The following is a 17,549-nucleotide window of genomic DNA, read 5'->3' as shown; positions in this document are numbered from 1 at the left end:
TTTGATTGAACAAGTAGTAGAAGAACAAGATTATTCGACTTATCCAATAAAATATGTTCACAGCAAATATTTAATATTGTAAGTAAAATTGTAGTAATCCTTATTTAAAAAAGGAAAGTTTTACTTTGTTGCATTAAATCAGGGTCATTTTCTAATTAGTGGCTGCCTAGTAATTTTCCACAACTACACATTGCTTAACTGCTTCGGAAGTAGATTGTTGGCTTAATAAAAAGTGTTTTTATTAATCCATTCTCCAGCACGTTTTATGACACCTGTGATTTTTTTTTATCCAGATGTCGAGATTACAAAATGTTAATAATCTTTTTGTCTTCAGCTGTCAGGAAGCCTGCCAATATTAGAAAGAAAGTGCTTTCCTAAATATGTACCACTTATTATAATATTAGCTCCTGTTTAGCACTCATTTCACAGCTGCTTAATTATACAGTGTATATAGCATTAATTATAGTATTTATTCATCTGTGTGGTCTCTAATTTGTCATTTCTCTCTAAACAAAGTGTCCTAAAGAATCCTGAACGCCCCTGGAAAAGGGAGGAAATTGAATATTATGCATTATATTGTAAAAATATTCTCACTTGTTTACTGGATCTTAATCTTTATCTTTATAAGCCAACGCCATATTCCCATTGGCTAGAACCAACCATGTGATCTAAGCATCTCAGTAATCATTGTAGCTGGATACCATAGATAGACTTCAGATCACTAGTTGACATTTGGCATTCCACTGCACTAGCAATGCAAAATAATAAAACAGTATAAGGATCCTTGGCCCTAGATATAGCTGTGCTTAGACCCCATCACAGAAGGTCTCCAGCCTACATTACCGTGCATTACATTCCCAAGACATAAGCAGCAAAAAGGTATCACTAAATATAAGGTAGTTAGCTCCACTGAGTTTATATAGCTTAACCCCAAGAATGAGCTTCACATGTCCCCAACAAATCCACACCAAAACCCATACCTCATGGTGCGGACCCGCAGCAGACCCCACACCACAAATAAAGTGGTGCAATCTGCCATGGACCCGCACCAAGAGCTGCAGCACCAAAAAGTACAATTGTGTGCGTGGACCCGATGTGGACTCCCCAACTGCGAACCCCCCAGCAAGCCAGCCATATATGAATGCACCCTAACAGAATCTGAAGGGAAACACATCCATCCAATGAACTATATTGGTGACAAATTCCCTAAAGGATTAACATGTCTTCATACTGTATTAGTATATAATACTCATGTGGTTAGATAATCTAGCATTATCTTCAATGGCGACAGTGTCATGCACTGAATAAGCTCACATGAGCAGAACTAAACCGATCAATAATGCCCAGAGGGGCTACACCTGAAAAAGACATGATTACTTAAATACACCCAGTCCTTAAAGGGATTTTCTGTGACATAAAAGAGATTATATGGCCTTAAAATAAAGAAAAATTGAATATTCGCCTATCCTGGCTGCTTCCCGTCCAGGGCTGCAGCTCTGGTGGCTGTCACACGGAATGCAGAAGAATGGATGTTCACATGTGTTCAGCCCCCTCACAGTGGACATAGAAGAAACATCCCTGAAGCATGTGAGTGGCTGAGGAGTCACATGCGCATTTAACGGCACATGACTGCCTGCCGCTTCTTCCAAGGTTCCATACGGCAGGCATCAGGGCTGCAGCGTTGTATGGTGAGCAGCCGGGATAGGTGAGTATTCAATTTTTGTTCATTTTAAGGCTGTATAACTTTTTTATGGGTCCCTAGGAAATGGAAGAACACAACATATCAATATCATATAATCCTCAAATAAATAACAGTTTAGAATCCAAATTCAATCCACCTGCAGCAATACTACCTAGTCTCTTAATCTAGGCCATTTTGTTCCTTTTTGGACATTTCTCCCTATCCCGACCTCATCTCATGGTTGGTACGCTGTCAGTTATCTGGTAGCACAATTGACTTACACTGTGTGCAGCTTCAACAAAGTACTTTGGTATTGGTAGTTCTATTTTTTTCATCCTAATCATTGACTAATTCAGCTCTTAATGGTTTGCGTAGTGTCCCCTACATGGTGTAGACCACAGGGACACGTTAGTAAGTATATAACATATTCTGAGTTGCTTAAAATGCTTTCTTCCAGAATGTGAGTGATCAGATGTATGCGCACGTTCATCATTGTTGTAGTGGGTACACGATAAACATGGAAAAGTCCCATGCTTAGGTTGTAACATAAAACACTGTTTTGTCTGACTCCCTCCTAAATCTGCTCTCACCAATTTATATCTAATGGATCTAGCCTTATGATATGCTATAATAGAGGGTTCCTGAAACTTTTATATTAGGGTGACTATTCTTTTCCAATGACCAATATTTGAGCTATAGCCCCACTTTTAGTTCCATATATTGATATAAATGAATACATGTACTTTTATCCCTTCTACTCACATCATGTATTTTACTAAGGGTTCTTTCAGCTCAGATACTGGTTAGCTTCTCTGTTAAAATAATACAACCATCTCTTTCTAACATCTCTTCTTTTTTCAGGATAAGTGACTAGTGATGAGCAATTAGTGTAATAATCAGTTTGCATTGATATTGGGCCGATTTCATGAAAATTATTGTGAATCAGGATGGCCGATTCCGACTTCCATTAAAGTCAATGGGAGTAAAAATCAGGCTCACTAATTTGCCCTCCAGAAAGCCCCCAAATTGCATGAGAATACAGTCACATATCTGGGGAAAACTGTGCTCCTACCAAAAATTGGTCAACATAGTGTACAGTTGTGTAGGGATCAATCATAGTACAGGGGTGTTACCGAAAACAAAAGAAGGCCCACATAGGGTCTACTAGATCAAAAATTTTGCCAAGGAAGACAGCAGCTCATAAATTTTACACAGAGAAGTTTTGACGGGAAATAGCACTCAATCATGGGCTTTCTCCAAGGAACAGCTGTAGAACTACCAAAAATGTTGCAGTACAAGACAGTAGGTGGGCTACTTGTTTTCAAAGCAATGCCATAAAGTTTGCACAGGACAAATTCTATAAGGTGAACAGAACAGCCAAGCATGGACTTTCTCCAAGGAAAAGCTATAGAGCTACAGCTGTTTCTTGTGCTTTAGCAAATTTTCATTCTGGGAGGAGGAAGAGGAAATATGCTGAAAGTAGTAGGAGGAGAGCAGCTGGACCACCACTACAAGCAACAGCAACTCAAAGTCAGAGTGTGTTCCGCCATATTTCCATCTGATATATTTTTTCTTGGGCTGAAGTAGGAGGAGGAAACATGGCAGAAACAGGAGGAGGAGAGCAGCACCACCAGCAACAACAGCACCTTGAATGCACAGTGTGGTCTTTGATATAAATCTATGCTATCATATGTGAGTAAAATTTTCCAGCGTGCTAACTAATTAGTCGAATGTGACAATCCTTCTGCAAGCACTGCAGCATAAAAGCACTCATATGTCTCAAAGTTCCTACGGGTGATGGCCCACATTCCTCGAAGTCATTCCTAAGAGTGTCCTTCAGCTGGACCTACCATTCACGTAGAATAATCACAAAAAGTACAATCAGTAGTGCAGGTGAAAATGACAAAAGATCTGTAATCAATGCGGAAATACAAATTGTGTACAATAATACTTGTATAACCAGGAAAGAAATAATTATTAGGCATTGACTCTATGTGGATACTGTGGAGTCCAACTGTCATGGCTTGGCGGTCATGACAGCGTCGTGACATGGTGGCCTTGACGCAGGCCAAGATCTGTCTCCTTGTTATGCAGGACAAGGGTTAATGCTGCATGTGCAGAGACTGCTGGTGCTATCTCTCTTTGATACATAATGCATGCTAGATTAGACATGCCTGGGAGAAGGTTTAAGATGTGCTTCTCTAATTGCTGTGCTAGTCCTCAGGTGTGGTGTAGCTTTATATTCTCACCCCTCCTTGTGCTCAGTGCTCCTTATTCAGCTCCATAGAGGAGTATTGGAATTTGGAGTTCCTCTGTGCTGGGTGTACTGCTACATCTAGATAAGTTGCTGTGGTTTACTTTTCAGACATATTTCTGTTGTCATTTCTGTTTTGCTTTGCTGTTCGGTTCGTCTCTCCAGGGGTCTCTCTAGGGACAATCAGGGCCCAAGAAGAAGACCGTGGGGCCGCCTCTGTTGAGGCGATTATTCCGCTTCTAGACAGGGACCCTTCACCCCTCTGCTAGGTTAGGACCTGGCTTCCTTCTCCCTGGAGTAGTGCTACTGTTCAGCATAGTGTGGTGCACACTGTTCTACAGTGCATGGTATTGTCAACTGCAGTGGTTGTGAACCTAATCCTGCGTCCGTGCTGAGCGTGGTGCTTGTGTGCCGCACGGACATGACACCAACTGAAACCTTAGCGACATAGTAAAAAATAGAGTAAATGGAAAGTTGCACCATATATGCCACAACTTGCAGAACTTCTGTGGACACTTTCTGTTTTGTAGGACACTTTCTCATAAGGGATAACTGCATTCACTGATTTCCTCCCCTGTCCAAGGAAGGGGGGGGGGGCTATTCCCCATTCACCGAGAGCAGTTGCCTTTCTTAGAAGAAGCAGAGTTACCTAACCTCACTCCAACATGATGGACTATGCACACATATCCTGGTCGTGTGCCAGAATTCCATCCCCAACACTGCACACCTATGGAATCTGTTGTGCGTTAACCTACCCATTTTTTGTAAAATGACAGGTAACACTGATGTAGGAGTTGTATCATATTGTTATTCACCATTGAGGAATATGGGATGGAAATTCCAGTGCTTCCTTCCCCATCATATGTGTCATCTGCATTTTCCACTTGTGTTCCACTGCCAACTGTGTGGAGGAAATTCTGGACCCTAATAGGTATGTATGTAGGGCTGAAATCAGACCATGCTGGCCTTGTAATGAGTATATCCCTATCAACAGTTACCAGGAAATTGGGCACTCAATAGTAAGAAATTGGCTATTTAAGGCATGTCTTAATTGTAAGAAGCTATAAATGGAGGATCTGGGTAAGGCACACTACTGTAAATACGTGAAAAACTTCAATTTTCCCCCAGTATATATGCCTCCATCTTATTCACATTATACATTTATCAGAAGTACTCCAAGGTGGACAAACAGGTACGCCACAGAGGGACTATAAGAGGGAGACTATGGTATTTTGTTGTGTCTTTTGTGATCTACCATGTCTAAAGTGTCAACCTGTGGAGTGGCAGCAGCTTTCACGGATATAGTGTGGGTCACTTAAGTACAGACCACATAGTGTGCATGAAGCAACTGGTAGTAGTCAGCAGAGGCTGATCATAAAAGGCTTCACCTAAATATCTTAGCTGCCCTGCCAAAAATATGGGTAGAAGTCAGACAATGCCATTCCTACCTTGAGCCTTGGTTCTTCGTAAGGTTGCGATACAGAGCTTATGCCTAGGGCTTTCCTATATAAAGGAGGTGAGTATGGATGTTACAGTAAATTAGAAAATAAGGCTTTTGGAATTGGATTAGCTGCATGTTCAAGCAAATACAATCTCTTTGGCAGGATTAGCATTTTAACTAGATTAATACGTCCCAGCACTGATAGTGGAGACGAGCGCCATGTCTTTTATTTAGTTAATGTACAATGTACATAGGGGAGTATACTGTGAATTGTAAGATGATCTAACACTATAAATATCCAATTGATTAAAGTGTTCTACTACTGGTAAATTGCAAAACGCCACAGGTAGTCCCACCTACCATAGGGGCATTAAGGTTGATTTATCCCAATTTATACATAGACTAGACATTGCTAAAAACTCTTCTATAACCTGCATTGCCCTAGGCAATGCCAGAGCAATATTAGACATAAGTAGCACTAGGTCATCGGCGTACAATCCAATTCTATCTTTTCTCTGCCCCAAGGCAACTACTTGGCATACTTCGTTTAGAGGAGTGCCAAAGGCTGCACTGCCAGAGCAAACAGCAGCAACAAAGGAGAACTGCTTCTTTAAGAAAACGGCGCAGTTGCTTGTACCATTACATGGAAAGTATTTTTATGCTCGATTTTAGGTTCACAGAAAAATTAACTACATTAGCCTTCAGTTGCTTTTCATGTCTTCTCTGATTTGTGTTCCTGCTGAAACCAATATCCGCTAGCAAATTGCACTGCTGAATAAAGAATAGGGTCACAGCGTTTAGAAGTCAGTGAGACTTTATGCAAAAATTGGAAAGTGAAAGTGGATGCTCCTGTGTACTTTACTAACAAAGAGTAGGACAAATGAAGTAGGTTAGAGCTCCAGAGGGACCTTTTGTTGCACAACAGCTATGGTGGGGTTGTTTTTAAGAGTTGAAAACTAAGGACCCATATCTCCTCACAGGATAGACCATCAGTATTGGATTAGTGGAGTCTGACTCTTGGCATCCCCAACGATCAGTAGTTTGAAAACGTTGTGGTGAGCGCTGTGTCCTCTTCAACATTTACGTCTGTTTGTGATCTTGTAATTACTCAGAATGTTGTTGTTTTCAGAGCGGCTGTCCTGTGTACTGTAGCGTTGTCTCATTACATTCATAATGAAAAATACTATATTCCAGAGTATGAACAGCTTGTCGGACCAATGTGACCATGTTGAAGGTGTCATGGCTCATACAAATGCCGTGACACCTTCAACAACTGATCAGCAGGGGTTACTGGGGTTGGACACCACTGATCAGACATTGATAGTTCATCCTGAGAATGAGGCATCAATTTTAAAAACCTAGAAAACCCATTTGAGAATTTTGGACCCGTTGAAATGACAAAAACAAAATCGTGTTTATGGATATAGATTCATTTTATGTTACATCCTAGACAGTGTTGGCATAACCACAAGAAATATCCTAAATGTCCTTGGGACCTTTGTCTGTCAAAAAAATGGAGTTTCCATGACTGTGCTTTGTGGTTTCAAAGCACCGTTGTCAGGTCTGCAAACTTCCTTCCTTCTTTCTGTCAATGAGTGGATGTGGATCTTCTTTGCTACACACTGATGTGGCTTTAGGCTAAATCTGGAGATAACACCTGGAGTGCACAGGTAATCACTCTTCACTTTCAACCCACCAATTGGGATCTGGTCTTCGCTGTGGAGTCTACAGGCCCTTACTTGCAGAAGTAGTTTTAGTTATGTGGCAGCTGGTGCTACACAAGAACAAGGGTGTGAACAGAGACGTAACCAGGAGACTTAGTCACAGGAAAGGCTGGGGACATAAACTTCAGTATGAGAGTCAAGTAAGAGGTCAGGGCTGGTAGAACAGGTACAATATAGCAAGCATGGGAAGGCATCTTACAGAGAGAGTAATTCAATAAGAGTAGCTGAGGTCGGGGATGAAGTCTAAATAGTCAAGAACAAGCATGAGTCAAAAAAACAGGAGTGCACCCAAAGAACTGATCAGGAGTACACAACAAGTGGAACCAAATTACTAAGGCATCCTCCTTAAGGGAAGCATGTAAAATATAGCCAAGGCTAATGGGATAGGTTGGGGACAATTTAGCTGAGTGGGCATTTGCCCTTCAAGTATAGGGACAGACACGCCCTATGAGCAGAAACAAGGGGTTGCGCACTGGGGAGGATGCGGGATCTGCTACAGAAGTGTGAACGGCAACAGGTGAGCCAAGATGGGGTCTGCAGCAGCACACCTTGACACTTTCTTCAATTGTAAAAGTGATTTCTTACCGCTAAAGGATCCATACAGGCTTTTATACATTAATACTCTAGATGGAAATAACAATTTGACACTCTGCATAATATAGATAAGAACAGAAAACAGTGGCCAGGAGTCTGTACTTTATAACACTATAAATGTGTGTTGTTATATAATCAAATTCCCCTTATTTCTAACAGGCTTGGTTTTGCCTTCCAGCACTTCCCCTAAATCCAGGATAGCCAAAACTAAAGTCCCTCATTGTCAGTTCAGCAGGACTCATCCAGGTTTATTGGTGACAGACTACAGTAATACATCATGCAATGCTTTTCATTGCTTGAGAAAAGAGGGGATGCTTTTACTTTCCTCCGAAACACGTTGCATCTGTATTGTGCACTTTCACCAAGGCCAGCCTGCTTACAGGGTACACCGGTGCCCTCTGGGAAGGATATCCTTTAGGACACTAATAGAGATGAGCGAGCACCAAAATGCTCGGGTGCTCTTTACTCGAGACGAACTTTTCGCGATGCTCGAGGGTTCATTTCGAGTAACGAACCCCATTGAAGTCAATGGGCGACTTGAGCATTTTTGTATATCGCCGATGCTCGCTAAGGTTTTCATTTGTGAAAATCTGGGCAATTCAAGAAAGTGATGGGAATGGCACAGAAACGGATAGGGCAGGCGAGGGGCTACATGTTGGGCTGCATCTCAAGTTCCCAGGTCCCACTATTAAGCCACAATAGCTGCAAGAGTGGGCCCCCCCCCCCCAACAATTTTTACTTCTGAAAAACCCTCATTAGCAAGGCATACCTTAGCTAAGCACCACACTACCTCCAACAAAGCACAATCACTGCCTGCATGACACTCCACTGCCACTTCTCCTGGGTTACATGCTGCCCAACCCCCCCGCACGACCCAGTGTCCACAGCGCACACCAAAGTGTCCCTGCGCAGCCTTCAGCTGCCCTCATGCCACACGCTGGCCTCATAGCCACACCACCCTCATGTCTATTTATAAGTGCGTCTGCCATGAGGAGGAACCGCAGGCACACACTGCAGAGGGTTGGCACGGCCAGGCAGCGACCCTCTTTAAAAGGGGCGGGGCGATAGCCCATTATGCTGTACAGAAGCAATGAGAAATCCAATCCTGTGCCACCTCCATCAGGAGCTGCACACGTGGGCATAGCAATGGGGAACCCATGTGCCACACACTATTCATTCTGTCTAGGTGTCTGCATGCCCCAGTCAGACCAGGGTTTTTTATAAATAGTCACAGGCAGGTAACGTCAGCTTTAATGCAGGTGGGCTTCGGCCCACACTGCATGCCCCAGTCAGACTGGGGTTCTTTAGAAGTAGACACATGCAGTTACAACTCCGTGTGGACCGACGGCATGGGTGGGTCCCAGGAAGCCACCGGCGGTACATAAATATATCCCATTGCAGTGCCCATCACAGCTGAGGTAACATCAGCTTTAATGCAGGTGGGCTAAAAATTAGTAGGATTACACTGTAGGCGAGGGCCCAAAAAATTGGTGTACCAACAGTACAAATATGCTTCAGAAAAATTGCCCATGCCCAACCAAGAGGGCGGGTGAATCCCATTAATCGCTTTGGTTAATGTGGCTTAAATTGTAACTAGGCCTGTAGGCAGCCCAGTTCAAATAAAAATTGGTTCAGGTGCAAGTTTCAACGCTTTATTGAATTGAGAATTGAAACGTATAAACATTGTTTACAAAAGTTATATGACTGAGCCTTGTGGGCCTAGGAAAAATTGCCTGTTCGGCGTTATTACGTGAGGTTTCAGGAGGAGGAGGATGAATATAATACACAGATTGATGAAGCTAAAAGGTCCCCGTTTTTGATGGTGATAGAGAACGATGCTTCCATCCGCGGGTGCAGCCTATGTATTGTTTAGGGTGCAGCCTATTTATCGCTGCTGTCCGCTGGTGGAGAAGAGAACTCTGGGGAAATCCAGGCTTTGTTCATCTTTATGATTGATTGTAAGCCTGTCGGCACTGTCGGTTAACAGGCGGGTACGCTTATCCGTGATGATTCCCCCAGCCACACTAAACACCCCCTCTGACAAGACGCTAGCCGCAGGACAAGCAAGCACCTCCAGGGCATACAGCGCGAGTTCAGGCCACGTGTCCAGCTTCGAAGCCCAGTAGTTGTAGGGGGCAGAGGCGTCACGGAGGACGGTCGTGCGATCGGCTACGTACTCCCTCACCATCCTTTTACAGTGCTCCTACCGACTCAGCCTTGACTGGGGAGCAGTGACACAGTCTTGCTGGGGAGCCATAAAGCTGTCAAAGGCCTTCGACAGTGTTCCCCTGCCTGTGCTGTACATGCTGCCTGATCTCCGCGCCTCCCCTGCTACCTGGCCCTCGGAACTGCGCCTTCTGCCACTAGCGCTGTCGGATGGGAATTTTACCATCAGTTTGTCCGCCAGGGTCCTGTGGTATAGCATCACTCTCAAACCCCTTTCCTCTTCGGGTATGAGAGTGGAAAGGTTCTCCTTATACCGTGGGTCGAGCAGTGTGTACACCCAGTAATCCGTAGTGGCCAGAATGCGTGTAACGCGAGGGTCACGAGAAAGGCATCCTAACATGAAGTCAGCCATGTGTGCCAGGGTACCTGTACGCAACACATGGCTGTCCTCACTCAGAAGATCACTTTCAGGATCCTCCTCCTCAGGCCATACACGCTGAAAGGATGACAGGCAAGCAGCATGGGTACCCTCAGCAGTGGGCCAAGCTGTCTCTTCCCCCTCCTCCTCCTCCTCAACGCGCTGAGATATAGACAGGAGGGTGCTCTGACTATCCAGCGACATACTGTCGTCCCCTGCCTCCGTTTCCGAGCGCAAAGCGTCTGCCTTTATGCTTTGCAGGGAACTTCTCAAGAGGCATAGCAGAGGAATGGTGACACTAATGATTGCAGCATCGCCGCTCACCATCTGGGTATACTCCTCAAAGTTTCCAAGGACCTGGCAGATGTCTGCCAACCAGGCCCACTCTTCTGTAAAGAATTGAGGAGGCTGACTCCCACTACGCCGCCCATGTTGGAGTTGGTATTCCACTATAGCTCTACGCTGCTCATAGAGCCTGGCCTACATGTGGAGCGTAGAGTTCCACCGTGTGGGCACATCGCACAGCAGTCGGTGCACTGGCAGATTAAACCGATATTGCAGGGTGCGCAGGGTGGCAGCGTCCGTGTGGGACTTGCGGAAATGTGCGCAGAGCCGGCGCACCTTTCCGAGCAGGTCTGACAAGCATGGGTAGCTTTTCAGAAAGCGCTGAACCACCAAATTAAAGATGTGGGCCAGGCATGGCACGTGCGTGAGGCTGCCGAGCTGCAGAGCCGCCACCAGGTTACGGCCGTTGTCACACACGACCATGCCCGGTTGGAGGCTCAATGGCGAAAGCCAGCGGTCAGTCTGCTCTGTCAGACCCTGCAGCAGTTCGTGGGCCGTGTGCCTCTTCTCTCCTAAGCTGAGTAGTTTCAGCACGGCCTGCTGACGCTTGCCCACCGCTGTGCTGCCACGCCGCGCGACACCGACTGCTGGCGACGTGCTGCTGACACATCTTGATTGCGAGACAGAGGTTGCGTAGGAGGAGGAGGAGGAGGGTGCTTTAGTGGAGGAAGCATACACCGCCGCAGATACCAGCACCGAGCTGGGGCCCGCAATTCTGGGGGTGGGTAGGACGTGAGCGGTCCCAGGCTCTGACTCAGTCCCAGCCTCCACTAAATTCACCCAATGTGCCATCAGGGAGATATAGTGGCCCTGCCCGCCTGTGCTTGTCCACGTGTCCGTTGTTAAGTGGACCTTGGCAGTAAACGCGTTGGTGAGGGCGCGTACAATGTTGCGGGAGACGTGGTCGTGCAGGGCTGGGATGGCACATCGGGAAAAGTAGTGGCGACTGGGAACCGAGTAGCGCGGGGCCGCCGCCGCCATCATGTTTTTGAAAGCCTCTGTTTCCACAAGCCTATACGGCAGCATCTCTAGGCTGATCAATTTGGCTATGTGCACGTTTAACGCTTGAGCATGCGGGTGCGTGGCTGCGTACTTGCGCTTGCGCTCAAACACTTGCGCTAGCGACGGCTGGACGGTGCGCTGAGAGACATTGGTGGATGGGGCCGAGGACAGCGGAGGTGAGGGTGTGGGTGCAGGCCAGGAGACGGTAGTGCCTGTGTCCTGAGTGGGGGGTTGGATCTCAGTGGCAGGTTGGGGCACAGGGGGAGAGGCAGAGGTGCAAACCGGAGGCGGTGAACGGCCTTCGTCCCACCTTGTGGGGTGCTTGGCCATCATATGTCTGCGCATGCTGGTGGTGGTGAGGCTGGTGGTGGTGGCTCCACGGCTGATCTTGGCGCGACAAAGGTTGCACACCACAGTTCGTCGGTCGTCTGCACTCTCAGTGAAAAACTGCCACACCTTTGAGCACCTCGCCCTCTGCAGGGTGGCATGGCGCGAGGGGGCGCTTTGGGAAACAGTTGATGGATTATTCGGTCTGGCCCTGCCTCTACCCCTGGCCACCGCACTGCCTCTTGCAACCTGCCCTGCTGCTGCCCTTGCCTCCCTCTCTGAAGACCTGTCCTCAGTAGGCGTAGCAAACCAGGTGGGGTCAGTCACCTCATCGTCCTGCTGCTCTTCCTCCGAATCCTCTGTGCGCTCCTCCCTCGGACTTACTGCAATTACTACTACCTGAGTGATAGACAACTGTGTCTCATCGTCGTCGTCCTCCTCACCCACTGAAAGCTCTTGAGACAGTTGCCGGAAGTCCCCAGCCTCATCCCCCGGACCCCGGGAACTTTCCAAAGGTTGCGCATCGGTCACGACAAAGTCCTCCGGTGGGAGAGGAACCATTGCTGCCGATTCTGGGCAGGGGCCCGGGAACAGTTCCTGGGAGTCTGCCTGCTCCTCAGAATGTGTCATTGTAATGGAGTGAAGAGGCTGGGAGGAAGGAGGAGCAGCAGCCAGAAGATTCAGAGTTGCAGCAGTGGACGGCGTAGAACTCTGGGTGGTCAATAGATTGCAGGATGCACTTTCTGCCATCCACGACAGGACCTGCTCACACTGCTCATTTTCTAATAAAGGTCTACCTCGTGGACCCATTAATTGTGAGATTAATCTGGGGACGCCAGAAACGTGCCTCTCTCCTAATCCCGCAGCAGTCGGCTGCGATACACCTGGATCAGGAGCTCGGCCTGTGCCCACACCCTGACTTGGGCCTCCGCGTCCTCGGCCGCGTCCACGTCCTCTAGGCCTACCCCTACCCCTCAGCATGGTGTATTACCAGTAGTGCAGAAACAGAACGCTGTAATTAAATGTGCCGCTTATTGGCCTGTGGTTGGAGGCTGACTTCGCTTACGGAACGCACAGCAGAGCCAGGAAAGAATTTTGCGCAAGCCTGTAGTGAGACGTAGGTGCGTATGACTGAGCTAGTGGAATTCACAGCGCAGAAGCAGTCAAGTGTCCAAAGGCCACTAGTAGGCCTTAAGTATTTTGCTTCTATTTTTTTAACGGCTGAGCTGAGACAGCAGACAGATACTGTAGGCAGCATATATATGTATACTGTTTCCCTCTGGACGGGATGAGGGCGGTGATGTAACGGGCAACGCAGAGCCAGGAAAGAATTTTGCGCAAGCCTGCTGTAACACTTAGCTGCGTAATAATTAGGACTACTACCCCCAGCAGAGAAGCAGTACACTCAAGACGATCACAGGCAGCCCAAAGATAGTATTTTTCCCAAATTTGTTTGAAAAAGCCCACTGCCAATATAGCCTGTATATCTCTTTCCCTGCCTCACCAGTACTGGCCCTATACTATGTACAAGGACTGCAGGCTGAGGACGCAATGCTCTGTACACCCGATATACAAAAAAAAAAAAGTGCAACAATGCTAAAAGCAGCCTCAACAGTACTGCACATGGTCAGATGTGGCCCTAAGAAGGACCGTTGGGGTTCTTCAAGCCTAAAATAACTACTAACGCTCTCCCTATAGCAGCAGCACCAGCAGCAGCACTGTCCCTGATCTATGTCAGAATGCATCTGTGGCGAGCCGCGGGAGGGGCAGATTTTAATACTCGGGTGACACCTGATCTCGCCAGCCACTCACTGCAGGGGGGTGGTATAGGGCTTGAACGTCGCAGGGGGAAGTTGTAATGCCTTCCCTGTCTTTCTATTGGCCAAAAAAGCGCAAAAATGTCTCAGAGATGAAAGTGAAAGTAACTCGAACATCGCGTGGTACTCGCCTCTAGTAACGAGCATCTCGAACACGCTAATACTCGAACGAGCATCAATCTCGGACGAGTACGTTCGCTCATCTCTAGACACTAACAATCACTACAAGACTGAAGAGGAACATTTGGTGTTGGGTCTAACCACTTACATCCGGGGGGTTGAGCCTACGCAGTTCTTTTCTTTGTCAGCAAGTTTAGACTGTAATTACAAGGGTGAGCGTGATATAGGTCAGAGAAAATCTTACTTATATCTTACTTATATCTCACTACTTTAACCTGCAATTGTCAGGCATCTGCTATGCTTTTCTATGTTACAAATGAGCGATTTGCATAGCTGCACATGTGATTTTCACGTACGTAAAAAAAAAACCTTGTTCTAGTAATTGAAATGGATAAAATGCATTGCACTCGCATACAAATCACATGGCATGCGATTGTGGTGCAGTTGTTTTCATGCACCCATAGAAAATAATGTGAATACAGCTTTATATTTATATTGGCCCTCTGGGCGCTGTCTGCTGTTCTCCATTTTTATTGTTATTTCATTAAGACCGGCTTTAAAATTTGCATGTGCAATACGCAGAAAATAGAAGCTATTCATTTCAGTGGGTTCATTCACATATCTGGGTATAGAACATTTTCCTGTTTTTCAGCGTATTTGCACACCAAAGGCCACCATAGAGGTCAATGGGGTGGGCGCAAATGGTCTTGCAATACGCAAGGAGATGTGTAAAATACTGCATAATTCCACTGGAAAAAGAACGATTCTGGAACTAATTAGCCATTTCAATTGGTGCTTTTCTTTGCCACGCACAAAAAAACATACCTTGTGGGGGCAAAAAGTACAGTAAAATACGCCAATGCACGCGCAAAAAAGGATAATTCATTCAGCAAATACACAGAGCCTCAAGGCCGGCTTCACATAAGCCTATGTGTATTTCTGCGCACAATTGCACCGTGGTTTCAGATACGCAAATGTGTTTTTTACTTCAGCCACAGTCCTCTACATTGAAATGGCTAATTAGCCTAATCGGTGTCATATGTTCTATTTGCAGTACAAATATGCCGGAAAATAGAAAATGCTGCTTTTTTTTTTGCACAGCAGAATTTCCCATGCAAAGTATGCACTTATGAACCCATGAACGCGTGTGCAAATGCGGTCATGTGAATCCGGCCTAACACTCTGTTCACGCTTTTTCTTCCAGTTTCTATAATTTTCTGTTTTTCAGAATTGCATTATTCGAGCCAGTAAAAAGGGCACTTGACTGAAAATTGATGGGTTGTATCATAAATTTGACATGGTCTATAGCTATATGTATATTTCTGATCACGTACCACCATGTGCCCTACTTGACTGCCAACAGTGTCAAGAAAATTAACCCTTTCCAATCCACTGTCTGACGTCTGAAGACATTATGATTGAAGGCTGTATAGCTCCGATGTTGGAAGACATCCGGCAGGGTATTCTAACTGTAGATTACTGGCCGCTCTGTTGTCTGGGTCCTCCCCGACATGTCCCATACCACAGTACTGGCTCTAGCCAGCAGATGGCACCATTGTATAATGGCAGAAAGAGAAAGCCCCCTAGGAAACCCTGAATAAAAAATTGGATTGCAAAGGGTTAAATGGAAGATGTGAAATGGAATAATATATTATACGTTTCCTACATTTAAACCGTCCATGCACGGAGTACTCAGAACAAGATGACGGTTGAGTTCACATCCGTTCTTCATACTGGTCTTTACCAACCACATATCTTTTACAAGAAGGAAACAATAGCGGAGATAGCCTGGAGAGGAGCGGCACGATCTTGCAGGGCATTGTTCACTAATTTAAGATGCATTGACATACAATGTCAGCGGTACCATAGTATCAGATCCTCATGGCATGCCAGGGCTACTTAGCCTTCCTCTTTGTCATCAGTATACATTTATTTGTTGCGGTCATAAAGAGATGCAAGTAAACCTATTAAAATGATCTTTTCTTCTGCGCAATCCATGGAAATCTAGCTTCTTTTTAAGCAGGATAGTTCTTATTAGTTTTGAAATTGCCAAATGCTATTCATCTGCGCTAAGCACACTCTACTTTTGTGGGATGTTTTGTTCGGATTCCTCTGTAGATTCTCTAGTTTGGAGTTGCCAGGCAACGCTATTTGCCTCTCGCATCAAATAAATAATAGGGTCACTGAGAGCAAATCTGTATCATATAAAATCTGACACACCAAAATGGTCTCTGCTTTATGCTGTAATGTTCTTTTTATTCTTTCTTTTTTGTATTTTATTTTAGGACATGTGGTTGTATATGGGGACACGCTTGATAGTTACACTACGGTTGCTGCCCTCATGGCGTTAGGAATTTGCGCCTCTCGAATCCATTTTGTACAACCTCCGCTTAGATCAAATATCACTTGTTTTAACAATCATGCCATAGAGGAAGCTGTGCAGAAAGGCTTATCGGCAGCTGGAGTGACAACCTACTACAACTGTAAGCTGGCGCAGTGGAACGAGGGGGCAGATCCGGACCCTATAGATTGTGCATCATTCACTACTGATTCCGAACCACTGAAGCTATCATGCATCGTAAGTACAAAGAGCATAATCTATTGTGTAGTGACTAGAGATGAGTGAACTTACTTGTTTAGGGCGTTTTTGTACTCGAGCACCGCTTTTTCCGAGTAACTGACTACTCGGACGAAAAGATTCGGGGGGCGTCGTGGTGGAGCGGGGGGTAGCAGTGGGGAACAGGGAGGAGCTCTATCTCTCTCCCCCCCCCCCACTCCCCTCTGCAAACCCCCGATCACCCCCAGCGCCCCCCGAATCTTTTCGTCCAAGTAGTCAGTTACTCGGAAAAAGCGATGCTCAAGCGCAAAAACGCCCTAAACGAGTAAGTTCGCTCATCTCTAGTAGTGACGAATGTAATCAAGTGGGTCTACAAGCTTGTCATGAAACAGGACATACCATATTTTTCTTTCACTCACAGTGGAGGGGGGGGCTGTCAGTGTGTCTTAAAGAGCAAACGTGCTGTTTGTTTGCGCGATCGCGAGTTTAATGCGTGATTGTGCAAACATTTAGGCGAAGAAACTTGCTATTAGTTAGGAGAGCAGTTCTCTCTCCTCTGCATGCCACTCGTACCAACCACTGATTGGTGGTGCTGCTCCCCTGCCTCCACCAATCAGATTCTTTCCTTCCTCCTGCCATACACAAGCACCGCTGTGACATGGAGCTCCAGTGTCTCAGACCTCTTCTGTGCCTTCTGCTCCATCATCCGGTACTATCATTTGCACTGTCCCTGAGTGAGTTCAAAATATTTTTTCCCTATTTTCCGCCTCTAAAACCAGGGTGCATCTTATCGTCCGGTGCGTCTTATAGAGCGAAAAATACGGTACATAGTCTCATGTGGCTAAAGAGATAATATAGCAGAGAGTAGAAGCAGAAAAATAAGAATACTGATAGGTTTGTATAGAGTGCAGCCACGCAATACTCACTTTCATCAATATGCAGAATGGGTTTTTTGTTGATGACTCTCAAACATGTCCGGCCAACAGATATATCTTCCAACTCCTGTGTTGACATGAATAATGGATTTGGCCAAGCATGTCTTTTTCAATGGGTAGAGTAGAAGACACCTGTGAAACTTGCTTATCTTCCAGGCAAATATGCAC

At 45.9% G+C, this 17,549-nt stretch overlaps 1 protein-coding gene across 3 annotated transcripts in view; it reads left to right on the top strand.

The window, feature by feature from the left end:
• CFAP61 (cilia and flagella associated protein 61) overlaps positions 1–17,549 on the top strand; it is a 332,916-nt gene that overhangs the window by 244,271 nt on the left and 71,096 nt on the right. For all 3 annotated transcript variants that reach the window (XM_066595763.1, XM_066595760.1, XM_066595761.1), the window contains exon 22: positions 16,175–16,467. In XM_066595763.1, the coding sequence (XP_066451860.1) occupies positions 16,175–16,467 (293 nt within the window). The remainder of the gene's footprint in view (positions 1–16,174; positions 16,468–17,549) is intronic.

This window comes from Eleutherodactylus coqui, chromosome 3 (assembly GCF_035609145.1).
Source record: "Eleutherodactylus coqui strain aEleCoq1 chromosome 3, aEleCoq1.hap1, whole genome shotgun sequence".
NCBI lineage: Eukaryota > Metazoa > Chordata > Amphibia > Anura > Eleutherodactylidae > Eleutherodactylus > Eleutherodactylus coqui.
Note: the sequence above shows the minus strand (reverse complement) of the source record. Positions and strands in the feature narration are given on the sequence as shown.